The 17,505-nt window shown below is 32.6% G+C and overlaps 2 protein-coding genes and 1 long non-coding RNA gene across 6 annotated transcripts; 2 read left to right on the top strand and 1 right to left on the bottom strand.

The window, feature by feature from the left end:
• Positions 1-882: 882 nt before the first annotated feature.
• On the top strand, positions 883-1,227 carry LOC102669334 (uncharacterized). Its single transcript, XM_006586342.1, has one exon. The coding sequence runs from the start codon at positions 883-885 to the stop codon at positions 1,225-1,227; it is 345 nt and encodes a 114-aa protein (XP_006586405.1).
• A 5,831-nt stretch (positions 1,228-7,058) lies between these two features.
• LOC100809954 (disease resistance protein RUN1) lies at positions 7,059-12,833 on the bottom strand. Of its 4 annotated transcripts, none has more exons than XM_041018283.1 (7): positions 12,262-12,833; positions 10,730-11,846; positions 10,312-10,617; positions 8,730-10,186; positions 8,443-8,588; positions 7,625-7,770; positions 7,059-7,389 (listed from the first exon to the last, which is right to left on the bottom strand). In XM_041018283.1, exons 1-5 carry the CDS (start codon positions 12,741-12,743, stop codon positions 8,537-8,539), a joined length of 3,414 nt encoding a protein of 1,137 aa, XP_040874217.1. In that variant the 5' UTR covers positions 12,744-12,833; the 3' UTR covers positions 7,059-7,389; positions 7,625-7,770; positions 8,443-8,536. The 4 variants fall into 4 exon arrangements, with proteins under 4 accessions (XP_040874217.1, XP_040874218.1, XP_006586404.2 ...); XM_041018284.1 differs by having other exon boundaries at positions 7,585-7,702; XM_006586341.4 differs by having other exon boundaries at positions 7,625-7,702.
• Positions 12,834-14,765: 1,932 nt separating this feature from the next.
• On the top strand, positions 14,766-16,270 carry LOC106799752 (uncharacterized). The gene is made up of 3 exons (XR_001389502.3): positions 14,766-15,302; positions 15,390-15,556; positions 15,974-16,270. It is a non-coding gene; the product is annotated as an uncharacterized lncRNA (long non-coding RNA).
• Positions 16,271-17,505: the final 1,235 nt, after the last annotated feature.

Raw genomic sequence — 17,505 nt, 5'->3', positions numbered from 1 at the left:
AAAAACTGATAATGACAATTAATAACAAGATTAGATAAGAGATTTGATTGAAGATCGTTTAATGTTAAAAATTAGATTGAAGGTGGTTTAATAACAGTAAGTATCAAAGAAATGGTAAATTGAGATTAAAGATAAGAAATTATAATATAAAAAAAAAACATTTTAGTTTTAACGTAACGAATATTTTTTATCAAGTGAATTTTGAGACCCATCCCATCTCTATAAATATGTCCGAGTCAGTAAGCTACATTTTAGCGTATGTCTCCCTCGCCCAAACTTCTACCCATCGAACATCAAAGGCACTGATCAAGATCATCAAGAATGAGGTTTAGGTATATCATCTACTCAAATCTCTTGTAGAATATCTGGTGAAGCTTTTGGTTGTAAATATGTTCCTTTGTGTTACAATTATGTTTGTTGCAATTATGTTCACGTGACTTACTTTTATGTTTTATTTTGGCTATTTATTGTATTGTTGCTAATGAATGAAATTAAGTTATTATTTTTCTTTCTCATCACACCAAATGTATCATCCCTTTGCTTCTCTTTTATTCTTTCTCTCAAAAAACCAACAAATTGGTATCAAGAGCTTCTTCTTAAGGAGTCTGTGTGTTTTGATTTGTGATGAATTCTGAAACAAGTTTTTTCCAAGCCATTCTTCCCGTCTTTACTGGGGAAAGTTATGATCTCTGGGAGTCAGAATGGAGACTTACCTGAAGACATTAGATCTTTGGGAAGCTATTGAAGAGGATTATGATGTACTTCCGCTGCTAAATAATCCTACTATGAACCAGATCAGAATTCACAAGGAGAAAAAAAAAAAAGGCAAAGGCAAAGTCGTGTCTATTTGTCGGTGTCTCTCAAACCATCTTCATAATAATCATGGCTCTCAAATCAGCAAAAGCAATTTGGGATTACCTAGAGAAGGAATATGCTGGAGATGAAAGAATACGTAGCATGCATGTGCTTAATCTAATGAGGGAATTTGAGTTGCAAAGGATGAAAGAATCTAAGATAGTCAAGGATTACACAGACAAATTGTTGAATATTGCCAACAAGATCAGGCTGTTGGGTGGTGATTTTGCTGATTCCAGAATAGTTGAAAAAAATTTGGTAACGATGTCGGAGAGGTATCAAGCATCTATAGTCTCATTGGAGAACAAAAAGGATCTATCTAAGATCACATTGGCAGAAGTGGTACATGCCTTGCAAGCCCAAGAACAATGAAGGCTGATGAGAGAAGATCGTGTGGTTGAAGGTGCACTTCAAGCCAAGCATCATGACTTTGGGACTAGTAAAAAGAAAAATTTCAAGAAGAACTAGCCAACAAGCAACAAAAATGGTGCAAACAACCAAAACAAAGGTAAGGGAAAAAGGAAAAATTACCCACCTTGTCAACATTGCGGAAAAATGGGTCACCTACCATTCAAGTGTTGGAGAAGACTAGATGCAAAGTGCAGTAAGTGCAATCAGCTTGGACACGAAGTTGTAATTTGTAAAAGCAAATTTCAGCAACCTGAAGCCAATGCCCAAGTTGTGGAGCAAGATGAAGAAGATCACATTTTTGCTGCAATGTGTTTTTCTATGGCAAGTAATTCAGAGTGTTCGTTGATTGATAGCGGTTGTACAAATCACATGACATATGACAAGTCTACTTTCAAGGATTTGAAGCCTATTGATGTCTTGAAGATCAAGATTGGAAACAGTGATTATATTCAAGCAAAAGGAAAAGGAACTATATCGATTTCAACAAGTTCAGGTGCAAAACTTATCTCAGATGTTCTTTATGTACCTGAAATTGACCAAAACTTGCTAAGTGTAGGCTAGTTGCTTGAAAAGGGATTTAAATTGTTCTTTGAACATAAACATTGTCTTATTTGTGACATTGCTGGTCGGGATGTTCTAAAGGTTAAAATGAGAAATAAAAGCTTCTCGTTTGATCCAACAAATGAGGAATATGCAACCTATTACACTCAAGTTAGTCCCACAAAACTCTAGCACAAGAGACTAGGTCATTGCCATCTTGAAAGAATGCTAGATATGGAAAAAAAAGACTTGTCAAAAGGCTTACCAGAATTTTTTGATAATTTACCAAATTGTAATGCTTGTCAATTTGGTAAACAAATCAGAAAGTCATTCTCAAAATCAGCTTGGAGAGCCTTTCAAAAGTTACAACTAATTCACACTGATGTTGTAGGACCTCAAAGAACACCATCACTAAAAAGTAGTCTCTACTTTGTTCTTTTCATAGACGACTTTACAAGAATGTACTGGATTTTTTTCTTAAAATTCAAGCATTAAGTGGCTGGAGTATTTATGAAGTTCAAGAACATGGTAGAAACCCAAAGTGGCTACAAGATTCAATTTCTAAGATCAGACAATGGGAAGGAGTATACATTAGCAAAGTTTAACCAATTCTATGAAAAAGCTAGCATTGAACATCAACTCATAGCTCCATGCACTCCAGAGCAAAATGGAGTTAGTGAAAGGAGAAACAGAATTGTGATGGAGATGCCTAGGTGCATGTTGTATGAGATGGAGCTGCCTAAAACATTTTGGGCAGAGACAACTAATACGACTATTTTTTATAACTGCTAATATGAGTTATTTTTTATAATAAAAATATATTGAAAATATCTTTAAAAATATTTATTTAGCAATTATTTTTGGCTTAAATGATAAAAATTGATATTTTTATTATTTATGACTTGTAGATATGAAAAAGATGGATTAAAAATGAAAAAGATCCAAAAAATATCAAAAATATGAATAAGAAAGATTTTAGCATCAGACTCAAGTTCACTCCAACAACTATAAAAAGAGAATCAAGCCAATGAGAAAACACACCACCATGGGAGACTCAAAGTTTTCTAGTGAATACATCCTAAGCCTCAGTGTCTCTAGTAGGGAAAATCTTTCTTTTTCCATCAATATTTATTGATTACTTTCTAATTATAATTATAAATTAGAATACACAAAATGCTATCTAGAACCAATTGAGTTTTGCCATGATCATGCGTGATGAAAGGCTTATGTTATGCCTGAAAAATATAGTTTGCTCTTGAATAAAACAGGTCGAACAATGTTTTTTGTTAATAAAAAAGATAGAAATTAACTAAAAGTGCTTATGTTATTGCTCGTCTTCACATCACAAGAGAGTGCTATAACAGGAGCACAACAATTTCATATTGTTACATGAGGTCTCCACCAAATGCATTAATATGCAAGAGTTCTTCAAGTAGATGGTTGTTCATAAATAGTAATAATTTTACACAAAAATGTTATTAGCTTATTTTGCTATAACAGAAAATGCAACAACAACAAAGTGTGTAAACTAAACTAAGCACCCCATTAGTATAATGTTTGTTGGTTTTTCCTTTGGTACATGTTGTGGATAAAATGTTTTGGTACATCTTACCAAATGATTAATATCTTATTGATAAGTGTACTATCATGTCATAGAATCATTATCGAAAAAAGACCTTCTACGCCGATTGTAACATATATTCAAAGACGTCTTTGAAACCAATATCGTTGAAAGTCAAACGGTTCCAAAAAAAAATAATCTTAAAAAAAAATAATTTTTGTAGTAGTGAATAATTATGATAGATGTTAAGATATTTTCATCATTTTACCACATGTACCAAAACATGTTATCCACAACATGTACTAAAGGAAAAATCATGTTTGTTAAGGAGATTACCTCAACTCTTGTGTTTCTTCTGCTTCCAAGTTTAAAGTTTTAAAGGCACGTTGCGAATTTTTTTGTTGGAGGAAGTGTTTCTTCTTGCTCATTAGACTCAGAGCCCTCCATTTTATTTCGGACAACATTGGCTTCTTCATAAATTTTCCTACTTCATAAAATTTTGACTTCAAATTTAGTTTTGGAGAAGCAAGACTCAAGATACTCTTGCAAACTTAAGTTTGCAAATTTTAATTAGAACAAGCACATATTCCTCTGCCAAGTATTGCTTGCACGTCTTCTGATTGCAAGAGAGTGCTATAACCGCGCGAAGCACCACAATTTCATTTTCTTACATGAGGTCTCCTCCAAATCCAATATGCAAGAGTTCTTCAAGTAGACGTCTGTTCATAAACGACAATATTTTTGACAAAAATGTTATTAGCTCATTTTGTCGTAACAGAAGAAAATGCAACAACAACTAACGGTGTAAACTAATCTAGATTAAGCACCCTATCATGGTATAATTGATGTTAGGAAGATTACCTCAAGTCTTTTTAGTCTGTAGATTTTTGTAGGTCTTGTTAGTTGATTATATAGTTGTTTCTTTGTTTTATTTTTTGTTGATATTGTGTTAAGAAAATTTGGTACGAAAATATTTATTTGTTTTTATATTTTACTTTTTTAGTTTTCTTTTAATTTACTAGGCCATTTGTTATTTTTTATGTTTTATTTGTGACTTTAAAGTTTATTTTTATATTTTTATTGTGTTTTATTTTTAAATTTTATTTGTTAATTTTTATTAAAATGTAGTATATACTAATTTAGTTGATTTTATGTTTTTTTATATTTTGCTAGGTCCTTTTTTTATTTTTCTGTTTTATTTGTTGATATTTTATTATGAAAATATTGTAGGAAAATATTTTTTGTTTTGTTATATTTTTTAAATTTATTAGTTCATTTGTTATTTTTTACGTTTTTATTAATTTTTTTAGTTCTTAAGGATGTTTTAAAAATAAATAAAAAAATATACTATGATGTAGGGATATATTTTTTTTGTTTTTTATACGTTTAATGTTTATTTTTATATTGCTATTGTGTTTTTTTTTAAAATTTTATTTGTTAGTTTTTATTAAAATGTAGTAGCAACAAATTTAGTTGATTTTATATTTTTGTTTTTTTATATTTTGACAGCTCCTTTTTTTATTTTTTTCTGTTTTTTGTTGATATTTTATTTGGAAAATGTAATAGGAAAATATTTCTTTGTTTTTTATTGCTTAACTTTTTTTTAATTTATTAGGACATTTGTTCTTTTTTATGTTTTAATAAATTTTATTTCATTAGTATGTTTTAGAAATAAATAAGAAATAGAAAGATTTAGGGAAGCTTTTTTTTTATATTCTTTAGTTAGTTGTTATTTTTTTTATGAAAATCTAGTAGCAAAAAATATAGTTGATATTATATTTCTGTATTTTTTATGTTTTACTAGTCCCTTTTTTAATTCTTAAGTATGTTCTAGAAATAAAAAAAAAAGTTGATACGATGTAGGGAATTATTATTTCTAGTTTTTTTTTACCTTTATGGTTTAGATTTCTGAATTTCTTTGTGTTTAAATATAGCATTTACTATATTTGGAAATTATGGCAGAAGTGCCAATAGTGCATCTTGGTCCACCAGATGAGTCACACTGTTATATTTCCAACAGGTGCATGTGTCGGAGGCTATATAGAGAGAGAAAGAAGATTGTGTCTTAGGATCTACACGAGCTCGAGTCTAGCGCTAACAAGGTTAAGATCATCAAAGACAGCATGTTAAACAACGGATCTGGTTTCTCTGTTATTCATTTTGTTTTGTGTTGCCTCTTAAAAATTACAAAATTTTAAATTAAATCATAAAATTAAATATTAACATAAATTAAGTAGACAGTATTAGAATAACTGAAAAAAAGACAACAGAAAAATCAATTTCATTAAACAACAATAATTTCAGTTCAAATAAAGAATTTGTTCTCACAGGCTGGATTTTCATTGCACAAATCCATTTTTTATAAGCAAAAACTACATTCAAAATTAATTAAAGTCACTTAAATTAAAAATAAAATTATTAAAACCTAAAATGAGTTTAATTAATTAATTAATAAAATTACGTAATTATTTTTAAAAAGAACATGATAAAATCACACAGGATAGTGTTACCATGTTAATAATCATTAGAACTGGATGAAGTCATCCGAGATGGTGTCATCAAGCCATTAAAAAACACATGAGCCAATATAATCCCACCCAAGTGACATGTTATTGACTAGTGTCATCCAAATTCAACCTCGCTTGAATCACCCACAGGTAAATAATTTATGGACTAACCCCAAATTGGTATTATCTTTCCAAAAATTACCCTTAATCAATTACCCTAGTAAAACATCATCCATATTGTTTTATTAACAAGATGTTCCAAGTATACATCATCCATATTTCATTCTAGCCCCTGAGCAACTTTTGAGTAATTTCAAGAACCAGGAGACCAAATTTGGTTGACTTCTGAGAACATTATTACGGAAATAATGCTGATATCAGACACGGAAAACTACTTATTCATCATGTCAGCAAATTAAAGAATTTAAATTTAAGCTTCGAATCCAAAGTGGCACTTCCATTGCTATAGTAACATATAAACAACCATATCGTTAATTTGATGTCGTTGTTGTACTTGAGATCAATGACCCAATTAAGATGAAAATGAAACCCAAATATAGACTTATATATAGTTATAATAATGCGAGGGAACCTAGTCCTTGATACAGACCAAAATAAAACACTAGCCACATAATTTTTTCTTTTCTTTCTTTATTTCTTTATTCTCCAGTCACCATACTTGCGTAATTAAAGAAAACCAGCTCCTACGAGACAAATACAGCTTTTGTTTTAGTGAGCTATCAAATTTTGAGTGACTGTGTATAATAAATCTGACGTGTTATATGTATACAAGAATTGCTTTTGTTTTTATAATAATACTTTCAGTCAGCACAACTCAAAGATAACACAACTAAAACTTAATTATATTTTAGACTCACCAACCAAAAAAATGTGGGTTAATAGTTTTTATAAACAAAAAATCACATATATTAACAAAAATCATGTGGACAAAAAGACGGAACATATAACTTTTTTCTTTTAAAATAAAATCTTCTTTAAAAATTTATTTTAGACTTCCCTTCCAATTATTGAGTTGGCCCTACTTCTAGCATCAGTATTACAGAGCTGGTTTAAAATATTAACGAATTCAATTGACTCCCTTCTAAAACACAAATATGGTATCCTACACAACCTACTGAGCACGTAATTCTGAAAAGAGAATTAAAAATCTTACAAGCAATTTCTGAAGTAGCTTCTATTGAAAAGTGTTCAAACCAAGTTACAAGTCGTGCAGTGGCATCATAAAATTTGAGGGCCTAAATAGGGGCGGGGAACAATCAAATTCCAAATTGAGGGCCATGTACATTTGACATTGTGAGCAAGCATTAACTTGTAGATCGAACATGACACTGGAATAAGCAATCTCTGAAAGAACTTGATTTGTGTCTTTCCTTCCACTGTTTAAGAAAAACTTGCTTCCGATGCGTGACAAACCTGAAATATTGCATTTTATATATTTGCCAAATCTCAGAAGCAGCCACCTGAGTTTTACAGAAGCATAGATGGAGCTAATACCTGAATCCAAGAAGAGTTCACAAAATTAAATTAGGTGCAATATTGAACAATTAAACCGAAAAGAAAATTGAAGAAAAGAAAAGGACAACACCACAGCTAATATTAACCATATAACTATGCATGAACAGTAAAAAATAGTTTCAACATAATCTTAATCATCCATTAATAATTGAATAATGAAGAATAGTTCCTCACTTCCTCTCAAGATTGATAAGACAACAGCTTGGTAATTTACCAATCATGGTTGGAGTCTGGAGCCATTTGTCCCTTTTATTAAGCACATCATTATGGATCTATGCCTCTACCAGTTTTCCTTGCAAAATAATTTGTATTAGTCCTCTTAGGCGTACGCATGTTGTCCAACACACACAACAACTTTATCTAGCAGCAGTAAATTAATTGCATAAAGTTCAGTTAAACATGGGCAAGGAAATATACACAATTTAATGTCAGGAGATCGAATAACGTGATATATGCTAATTTGCCATCAACAAAATCTTGATGCTACAACCTTTTATATATATATATAGTGATAGAACAGAGAGAATATACAAACTGCAACTAAAGACCAGTATATCCCATTTGATGATGCAGCGGCAAATAAATTCTGCCCCTTTTCCTTTCATATTATCAATACCATGCCTGATTAAAGGCTTATGTTATGCCTAAAAAAAATAGTTTACTCGTATATAGTCATTAGTATTATTAAAACTGTCTAATTGTGTTAAATGGTGCTACTAAATTTTTTCCCACTTCGTGGTCTTTTAATAATTTGATTCTTGTGCCAATTGCGAGTGTATTTTACAGTAGCTGCCCACTATTCTTTTGCATCAATTATTTTTGCCTTCTCTCTCTCTGTTCTGTGTACAATTTTATTTTCATTAAAATTTGATTGCTTCTTTTGACCGTGCTGTGCATGGGTAGATTGTTCTAGTTGAGTCTAAAAATAACCAAGAACAAAGGATAAAAAAAAAGAAATCTTAAAGAACCAAAAGGCAAAAACAAAGTGACCAGTAACAATAAAACAGATTTATTAATGCTTGATCATGCTACCATATTCACACTCGGCCTATGCCTCAGCATCCTATTGCTTGCACGTCTTCAGATTGCAAGAGTGCTATAATCAGGGCACCACAATTTCATCTTGTTACATGCGGTCTCCTCCAAATCCAATATGCATGATTTCTTCAAGACGATAACTGTTCATAAACAGCAATATTTTTAACCCAAATTTTATTAGCTTATTTTGCTGTAACAGAAAATGCAACGGCAACAAAATATGTAAACTAAATTAAGTATCATTCCTTATGAGTATAATGATTGTTACGAAGATTAATTACCTCAAGTCTTCTGTCTCTTCTGCTTTCAAGTGTGAAGTTTCTTTTTGCTCATTAGACTCAGAGCCCTCCACTTTATTTGTGACCACATTGGCTTCTACTTCATGAATTTCCCTGCTTCTCTCGGGCTTGCATCCTCCTTCTTCAAAGGAACAAATCCAACGAAATCCACACTCTTTTATGTTCACTGCTTCCTGGTTATGTCGGGTTTGAATGAAGAATTTAAATCTAAGCTTTGGATCACCACTGCTAATGGCTCTCCTCTCTTTAACTAGTTCCATTATCTGCTTGCAAATTCGTCCATCATACCATACAAACACATGATCTGTCATAAATTCAAATGGAAGTGGATGAATAAGCATGGAATTTTTATCTAAAACGAAACTTGTTATACTGATCCTTTCATTCTGGCTGGTTTCCAAAGAGCATTCACATCCTATACTTCCACAGCAACCAATGTGGCATAATTTGACTTGAGAAACAACCAAGTAGAAAATGAAACCCAACAGATTAGGGGGAATTTCAACAGTGACCAAAGACTGTGTGAAGTGGCAATGGAACCACTCTCGAACTTTGCCACTTCTAGCTGGTAAAGAGTAGCAAAGCTTTGCTGTTTGATAAATATAATTATCCGTGAATGCATCTTCTAATACTTCTGATGGTGGTGGTTCGCCAATTATTGCATCAAATGAATGTTCATCCAATTTTATGCAGTTAGCAAGCAGAAAAGTGCCGTTGGGTGATTCCAATGGTTCAATCGTTGAACTTAGCACCGTCTGAAGAGATTGGCAGTTCCAGACGAGGAAGCACTGAATGGACTGTGGAAGTGCAGGTATACGTCGAAGCATTTTACATTCACCGACACAAAGACGATGGAGTCTTGGAAGATACTTCAGGCTTTCGGGTAAGCTTATGATGTTGCTATGCAAGAAGCTTAAGAATAGCAATGACGATAACAGCGAGATGCTGTCTGGGATTTCGCCCAAGCTTTGACAATTGTAAAAAGTTAGACCTGTTACTGACTGGAAGCCAGAACTATACAGTATCTTATGTAAGGTGAAGAAAGTGTCACGATCATGTTCCCTTGGTGCAGAGAGTACAATATCATTGGAAAAGTTTTCAGGAAGATCCATAAGACCATAATTAATTGAAGAGGCAAAGATTTTTAGATCTTTTATATGCAAAACTGATGGGGGCAGTTCATTCAAACCTGATCCTTCTAAATACAAATGTTGGAGAGATTGTGACCAAGTATTGCTGCCAAGGCTCTTAAGCGACGTGCATCCACTCACATTTAAAATTTCTAGCTTCGGGAGGGACAAAATTGACGGATCAACGTAAGACAAGCTTTCACAGTGGCTTATTGATACTTGTTTAAGTTTTGGGGCAAGAGACAGATTTGGACACTCCATTAGGTTTATGCAGCCAAAAAGGTCAATTTTCTCTAGATTTGGCAAATTCTGCAGCAACATATAAAGGACTAAATAAGTTAGTACATTTCCTAGAAATTCCATTTTAGACTTCAATTTCTATCAAAGGCAAAACTGTAACATAAATACATAATCGATATGTGAACCTTGCATACCTGGACTCCATGCCAAAGTTTTTGCACATTGCTGTATCGCATGGAAAGCTCAACAAGCTTCTCAGGGCAAAAAGTCGATGGTAGAGATTCTAATGGACATCCATTCCACCCCAAATATCGTAATTTTTTAGGTAAGAATTCAAGACCCTTTGGAAGGTACACTGAATTAATTCTTTTAAAGTTTCCATTCAGGGATTGGAAAGCAAGTAATCTCAAGTTTGGCATCTTTCTGAATGATTTGGAGCTTAGCTTTATATCTTGAATTTGAGACATTTCTAACCATATTCCTTGGATTGCACCAGTTCCCTGACAAATAGAAATTACAATTAATGTTAGTTCTTTAGTAATGATTTGCATTTTTTTTTTTTATGCAGAGACACGTTGTTTAGGAAGCCAAGTCAATGTATCATTAACTTACTGTATTGTTTGTCAGTACATCATTGACTTCTTCAGGATCCCACAATCTACTGCGCTGCCCAGGATTGTCAATAGATTCTTCACGAACAATTCCTCTACCCATTTCTTGTATCAAATCGTGCATATCTATGCAACTATCTGTAGTAGAATCATGCATATCTGTAGTAGTAGTGATAAGAGCTTTGTCTAAAAGATTTTTTATCCCTATATCTGCAGAAAAACCGCAGGCATTTAACACTTTTGTCACACTGTCTCCTTTTTGTCCCTTAAAAAAACAAGCAATGTCTAGAAAAATGTTTTTGTCTCCATCATCTAATCCATCATAGCTCAATCTCAACACTGTCTGAATTTCCTGATTAGGAATCTTCTTTAATTTAGTCAGTGCACTATCCCATTCATTTTCACTTTTGGAACGAAGAAATGATCCCAAAACTTTCAAAGCTAAAGGGATTCCTTTGGCATAAACCATTACTCTTTTTGATAACTCCTCATATTCCTCTGTAGGATAGGTTTTGCCAAAGGCATTTAAACTGAAAAGTTTAAGGGAGTTATGAAAGTTCATTTCCTTGACTTCGTGAATTTTTTCAACACCTCTACTTTTAAGTACATGCCTATCTCTGGTTGTCACAATGACTCTGCTACCAGCTCCTAGCCACTCAGCACCTGCTCCAACCAAATTTTCTAGAAGTTGTGGAGTGTTCACATCATCTAGTACGATGAAAACTTTCTTACGCCTGAGTCTTTTTGGAACATTAGAGGGTATCACTTTATTAGTGTCAATATTAATATCTTCCCTTAGTAACTTAGAAAAAAGTTTGTTGCATGCGTAATTTAGTCCATGCCTTTTTGATTCCTCTGCCACATTTTCTAAGAAGCAAGTGCCTTCATACTGAAAAGAAACTTTATGAAAAATAGCAGCAGCAAGAGTTGTTTTACCAATACCTCCTTTGCCCCAAATTCCAATGACTCGAACTTCCATTGAATCAATTTTCAATAAAGATTCAATGCTTGTATAGTTTTCATCAGATATGAAAAGGCCTCTAAAGTCATATGTGTACTTGTGATTTAACTTTTGCAAAACAACTTTGATAATATCTTCAATCAAGTCAGTTTCAGTCCTATACAAAGATTAAATAAAAGAATATAATTACATATAATAAGTTAATAAATAAAAGTAAACCTTAATTGAAAATAAATCAATATTTGAGAGAATAAGAAATTCATTTAAGAACAATTACACTTTCATACACCACTACTCCACTAGATTCCACTTGAAGAAATAAAAAAAATAGAATTTATTCCATAATTAAAGTAAAGGCTTGATTGCATTTTTGGTAATGTTGTGATTTTTTTTTTAAAAGTGAAATAAATATTTGAAAATTTTCATATCGACATTAATAAGCATCTTGTATATATTTTTGTATTTGTATAAATATATTTGAATTCAAGTTAATTACATTAAAAAAAACTAAAATTTAATAATTTTATAACTTTGTTATAAGCAGAAGCACCATGATATATATGAGAGCACACCTGTATGTGTGAGAATGGAAGCCAGATAAATTGGCTGCTTCATAGAGAGCGTCCTTCCACTTTTGGTTTGCGACTGCGGCGCGATAACTCCCAGTCTGTTTGCGTACCTGCGATGGGTCTATTTTGTAGAACACTGGAATTACATGAACCTCTTCTTCTTGTTTTCTGCATTCCATTAGTTCAACCAGTTCATTCAAACACCAACTAGAATTTGCGTAGTTTTCTGAGAAGATAACCAAGAAGAGAGTGGAGCCTTTGATGGCTTTCACGAGTTCGACCCAAACCTCCTCTCCTTTCTGGATTCTGTAGTCTATGTAGGTTTCGATGCTGCTTCTGCCGAGAGCGGCATGAAGATGGCTTGTGAAGTCACCGCGGGTGTCCTCTCCTCTAAAGCTGATGAAAACATCATACTTTTTGGTAACAGAGAGAGAGAGAGAGGAAGAAGCATTACCAACAACAGCGGCAGAATTAGAAGCAGCCATGGATCGATATGCTATTGCAGAAGTAGAATCATAAGCCACCAGATTTCATATCTTTGTTTTTATATGTATTTAAATATATAAACGTTGCTTAATTTATTTCTTTACGTGGATGAAAACGATTTTCTTTTCTTTGGCCAAGAATCAATACTTGATCACGTAGGTGAGAAACAGTCATTGGTCTCAAATGTTATATAAATTCATGGAGTGTCACCCTGCATGCGCACCTTGCAGTTTAAAAAATTCATGGAAAGTACGTACCACAAATTTACTATAATAATGCAAGATTTAACCATTGTGTTTGACCTTTTATAACTTCAAATTATTTACATAAAATACACAAGGAAAGCTGCAACTTCAAATTCAAAGTTAACGATTTTATAGTCACTTATCAATTTATTTATTTTTATTAACAAGTCGATCATATGTTTCACTTATGTATATATAATTTTTTTAATTTAAAAAATGGACAGTGTCATTATTAATTTAAATAAATTTGATTGTTCATGAGTGTATCGTCAGCTTCGTGGTGGACCTAGTGGCACTTGAAGCCAGTCACGTAATCGGGGTTTTGGATGGGATGGGATGCTCCTCTGCCAAAAAGTCTTCAGCTTCATATGCTTTTTCATTAGAGGATGGAAGTTGGAACTTCAGTTTTTGGCACATTAATATATCTTTGGACCCAGAAATAGCTAGCCACCAATAAATTCCTTGTTTTTTGTTTCCTTCCTTTTATTTTCCTATGTTCCAAGGAACAGTAACTCAATTAAACTGGACTCCAGCACTGAGCATTTTTATAGGCCTTTGGATTAATTCTAGCTACTACCTTGTTAGAGGTCAGTAACTTGTAATTAGAAATTTTTTTTACAAGATTCTACAGTAAACATTGATTTGGTCTGCAAACCGTGACAATGCAGTTGAAATTGTCTCATGTTTATCCCAACCTTCAATTCATTATGTAATTTTATATAAGAAAATATTAAGGTCAAACAATGTTATTATCTTCTGTTAAATTTTTTTTTAAAAAAAATAAGGCTGACATTGTCTTCTTAACAAAACAAATAAATTAATATGTTGATAATAGTATTGTTGAATTTTAATATCAACTAAGAGATATTAGTTTTTGGCTACTTGAAACTGCCAAAAATTAAAGATCTAGGGATTCAATTAATTAAAACTAATTTAGAAGATCAAATATTAATTAATTTTATGTTTTCAATTACTTTTTATTGCTTGAAAATTGTGCTATTTTTTAAAATTTATTAATTTAATTATGCCTATTAATGGGAAGGGAAAACTGTTTCACAATTTTTCCGCTTCCATTTTAATTGATTGAATCCCGAAATTGATTCAATGTGTCTTTCAAATACCTCGTCAGCTTCAATAATGATTTTGTACCATTGCTAGGGTTTAATGGTTTTGTCATTGCTAGGGTTAAAAGTCAACCACAAGCAAATTTTCTGACGTTGTCACTAGAATCGAATTTAAATTAGATTTGAAAGATCTTAAATTTGAATAGATATTTAAGATCTTTCAAGCCTGATTCAAAAAAGTATTTTTCCTATTGTCATTCATCTAGAGGGCCTAAAATAGCTCTTGCATGCACTTTTTGTTTTAGCGACCATTTATAGGTTATTGAGTTTACTTAACAATAAAATATGAACTACTACGTACAAAAGTTAAGTATTTTGTTCTTTTCTTCTTTTCAATCAACCTCTGCTACATCATTAATCGGCCTGCATTAGATTTACTTTCAAAAGTGACAATTCTGATCTGGAACGGTGAACAGTCGACACCATGTTTGTGTCGGTTCGACAAACTACTGCGTCGGCCACAAGTCGATGCTACGTCGTTCTTTTATTTATTTTTTTGGTTCAGCATCCATGATATATATTGATCATGTTTCATTAATATTATTAGATATTGCATATTGGGTTCTATATAAGGTCCTTTTCAGAAACTCGATATACTTAATGCCCATTGTTTACCTACTTAATAATCATGAAGTTATCTATATTATGATCATTCTATATTAATAATATGTATACTTCTTGACTTCATCATGTTAGTAAGTCTTAATTATATTCTCTAATTAATTAACCAACAAAGACAATGACGGCTTTATTGCTGGCTCTACTGAAGGTGGATATATCATTAAAGTAGACAGCTAGCTATTGTTGGGTCATTAGTTTCTTTTTTAGCAAATCCACTGAGTGAACCAAGAGGCTCACAGAACATGAAAGTGGCAACAATTTTCTATGCGAATATAAAATGAAACTATATAAGCTAGCATGTGCTTCATTCTAGTTAAAAAGGACAACTGCCTTCCCTTTTTTAAAATTTATTCGTTTGTATTATTGATGGATAGCTAGAATGAAGTATGTGCTAGCATGTTGTTGTAATAATGTAATTAATGGATATAGTGCTAGCATATGCTTCATTCTGCTTTATTATTTTTAAACTATACAAGCTAGCATGGCTTCATTGATTCTGCTTTATCATTTTTAAACTATATAAGCTAGCATGCGCTAATTAATTCTGCCTTCAGGACACTTAAACTATGTTAGCTGAACTTTTTTTCTCTTTTTTTTTTTCCTTTTGAAATTTATTGCTTCATTCTAAGTTCTAAATTCTTACTATATGTTGCAGAGGCTACCCTCGTACATAGCATGACATATCCATCAATTACATGCAGTTAGGAAGCAGAAAAACACGCTCGGGTGTTTTGGATCATGGTCCAATCATGGAAATTAACACCGTCTGAAGAGATTGGCCCCTGCAGACGTGCAAGTGCTGAATGGATTTGGGAAGTTCAGGTATACATTGAAGCATTTTACATCCACTAACTTGAAGAAGTTCGAGTCTCGGTAGATACTTAATGCTTTCAGGGAACCTTGTGATGGTGCAGTAATATAATATAAAGTATTGCAATGATGATAACAAGGAGATGTTGTCTGGTATTTCAAACAATCTTAATACGAGAAAGACTGAAATATTTTAACAGGGTTGTCAATTTTTTTCCATGCGCCTATCTTTTTACATGTTAATTTTTTCAATAAATTATACACAGGATAAGAGAGAAATAAGAAAAGAAAAAAAAGTAAATTACACCCTTATTCTTAGACCCTACACAAACCTCTCTTACTTTTTGCAATTGCATTACAGGGAGACCCCCTGACACGAAATAGAGTTTATTCCGTTAACTCTAAAAGTTCATGTGTTATCCTTTGCAGGCACACACCGTGTTCGTCGTTGATCATGGACATGATGAACAGAAAACTTAACCACACAAAGAAGAGACGGTGAAAGGTGTTTTGAAGAACACCACAACCCAAAATTGGCACAACATCTATGAATAGAAGTTAAAGATAAACTTCTTAAAACAATTAACATTTCTTTTGGATCCCCCCAAATGGGTGATTCATTCACGTCCAGTTGCTCTGGGCCGCAATAGCCATTGCTCCCTAATCTTCCAAGAAAGCCAACAACGAATCAAATGAATCTGGGTTTCTTTTATGGTTTCTCACGCACATAGATTTTCCAAATAGCAACCCAAACAAATTAACTTTTAAATACTATGAAAAATTCAAAAATGTAGAAATGACTGACGAAAATGGCGACTTCCACTTCCCCGTCAAAACCTTCACGTACACCCTTCCCCCCTCCGACGAAAATGTGTACGGCAAGACAACTGCGCTTGCTTCTCGTTCGTCGCTTCCGCCGCCGCCGCTGTTGAATATTGGGGACTAAGAGTGCTTTCAGAAAATTGGGGCTCACCGGTTTTATGGATTTTTAGTTCTTGAGCTTGCTTGGCGTTGGGAAGAGTTTGTGAGATTCAGAGCAAAGGATTCTTTTTTTATTTTTTTTCAAGTTGCTTCTTGACTTCCATTGCGGCCATGAGATTCTTCCACTGCGGGAAGCCGACATCGGCAGCTGTGGCTGTAAGGAAGCACTGTGGAAGGGGAACTGAGATCTTTGGTTTTGTGATTCAAGGATGAAGATTAGGGAGAATGATATCTAGTGTTAATTTAGGTCGCAGAGGGAGCCAAGACGACTGAAAGAGGTGTTTGGATGTGGTGTTCAAGATCAGGGATGAAGAGAGGCCGAAGAAACACCTAATAAATCCAAATATGGAGGTGAATATATATATATATATATATATATATATATATATATATATATATATATATATATATATATATATATATATATATAATCTATAACAATATAAAAAGTACACCCTAAATATATTTTGGTCTCTACTTTTTATGAAACCCTCTTTTATTTCAATTTTTTAATAAAAAAATTCTAAAAATGTTTTAATCACCTATAAAAATGTTGTAGAATTACCAATAAAGTTTGACATAGGTAGTACACAATTGCATGGATTCTTATATTAAAAAAAAGTTGAATAAAAATTATAATCATCCATCTATTTTCTCTTCTATTTCATTCAATTTTCTCTTTATTTTTTTTTTTCTATCACATCATTTCTTCTAGTTTTTTTTTTCCTTCATAGCTCTCTTGTCTTCCCACCCTTATTTTGGTGTGAACGATAATCAAGACTCAAGTTGAATCCAAGCATACTTATTTTAAAACAGTTTTTTTCCTATTAAAACAACTAAATTTGAGAAAAAAGAATCTTTCTCAAACATGCTTGATTATGACTTTGAACTTAGAAAGGGCTTTTACATCCTGGACCCCATATGAAACTTGAATGAACAAATATGATCTCCCCTTCCCTTTCTAGCCTCCACCAAACCTC

Source organism: Glycine max, chromosome 8 (genome assembly GCF_000004515.6).
Source record: "Glycine max cultivar Williams 82 chromosome 8, Glycine_max_v4.0, whole genome shotgun sequence".
Taxonomy (NCBI): domain Eukaryota; kingdom Viridiplantae; phylum Streptophyta; class Magnoliopsida; order Fabales; family Fabaceae; genus Glycine; species Glycine max.
This window is presented reverse-complemented; position numbering and strand designations above follow the sequence as displayed.

Coding starts and splice junctions, on each gene's coding strand:
- LOC102669334 (XM_006586342.1), top strand. CDS start 883: ATGGCTCTCAAATCAGCAAAAGCAATTTGGGATTACCTAGAGAAGGAA.
- LOC100809954 (XM_041018282.1), bottom strand. CDS start 12,743: ATGGCTGCTTCTAATTCTGCCGCTGTTGTTGGTAATGCTTCTTCCTCT. Junction 10,618..10,729: donor ATGTACTGACAAACAATACA/GTAAGTTAATGA, acceptor TCTATTTGTCAG/GGAACTGGTGCAATCCAAGG. Junction 10,187..10,311: donor AACTTTGGCATGGAGTCCAG/GTATGCAAGGTT, acceptor ATGTTGCTGCAG/AATTTGCCAAATCTAGAGAA.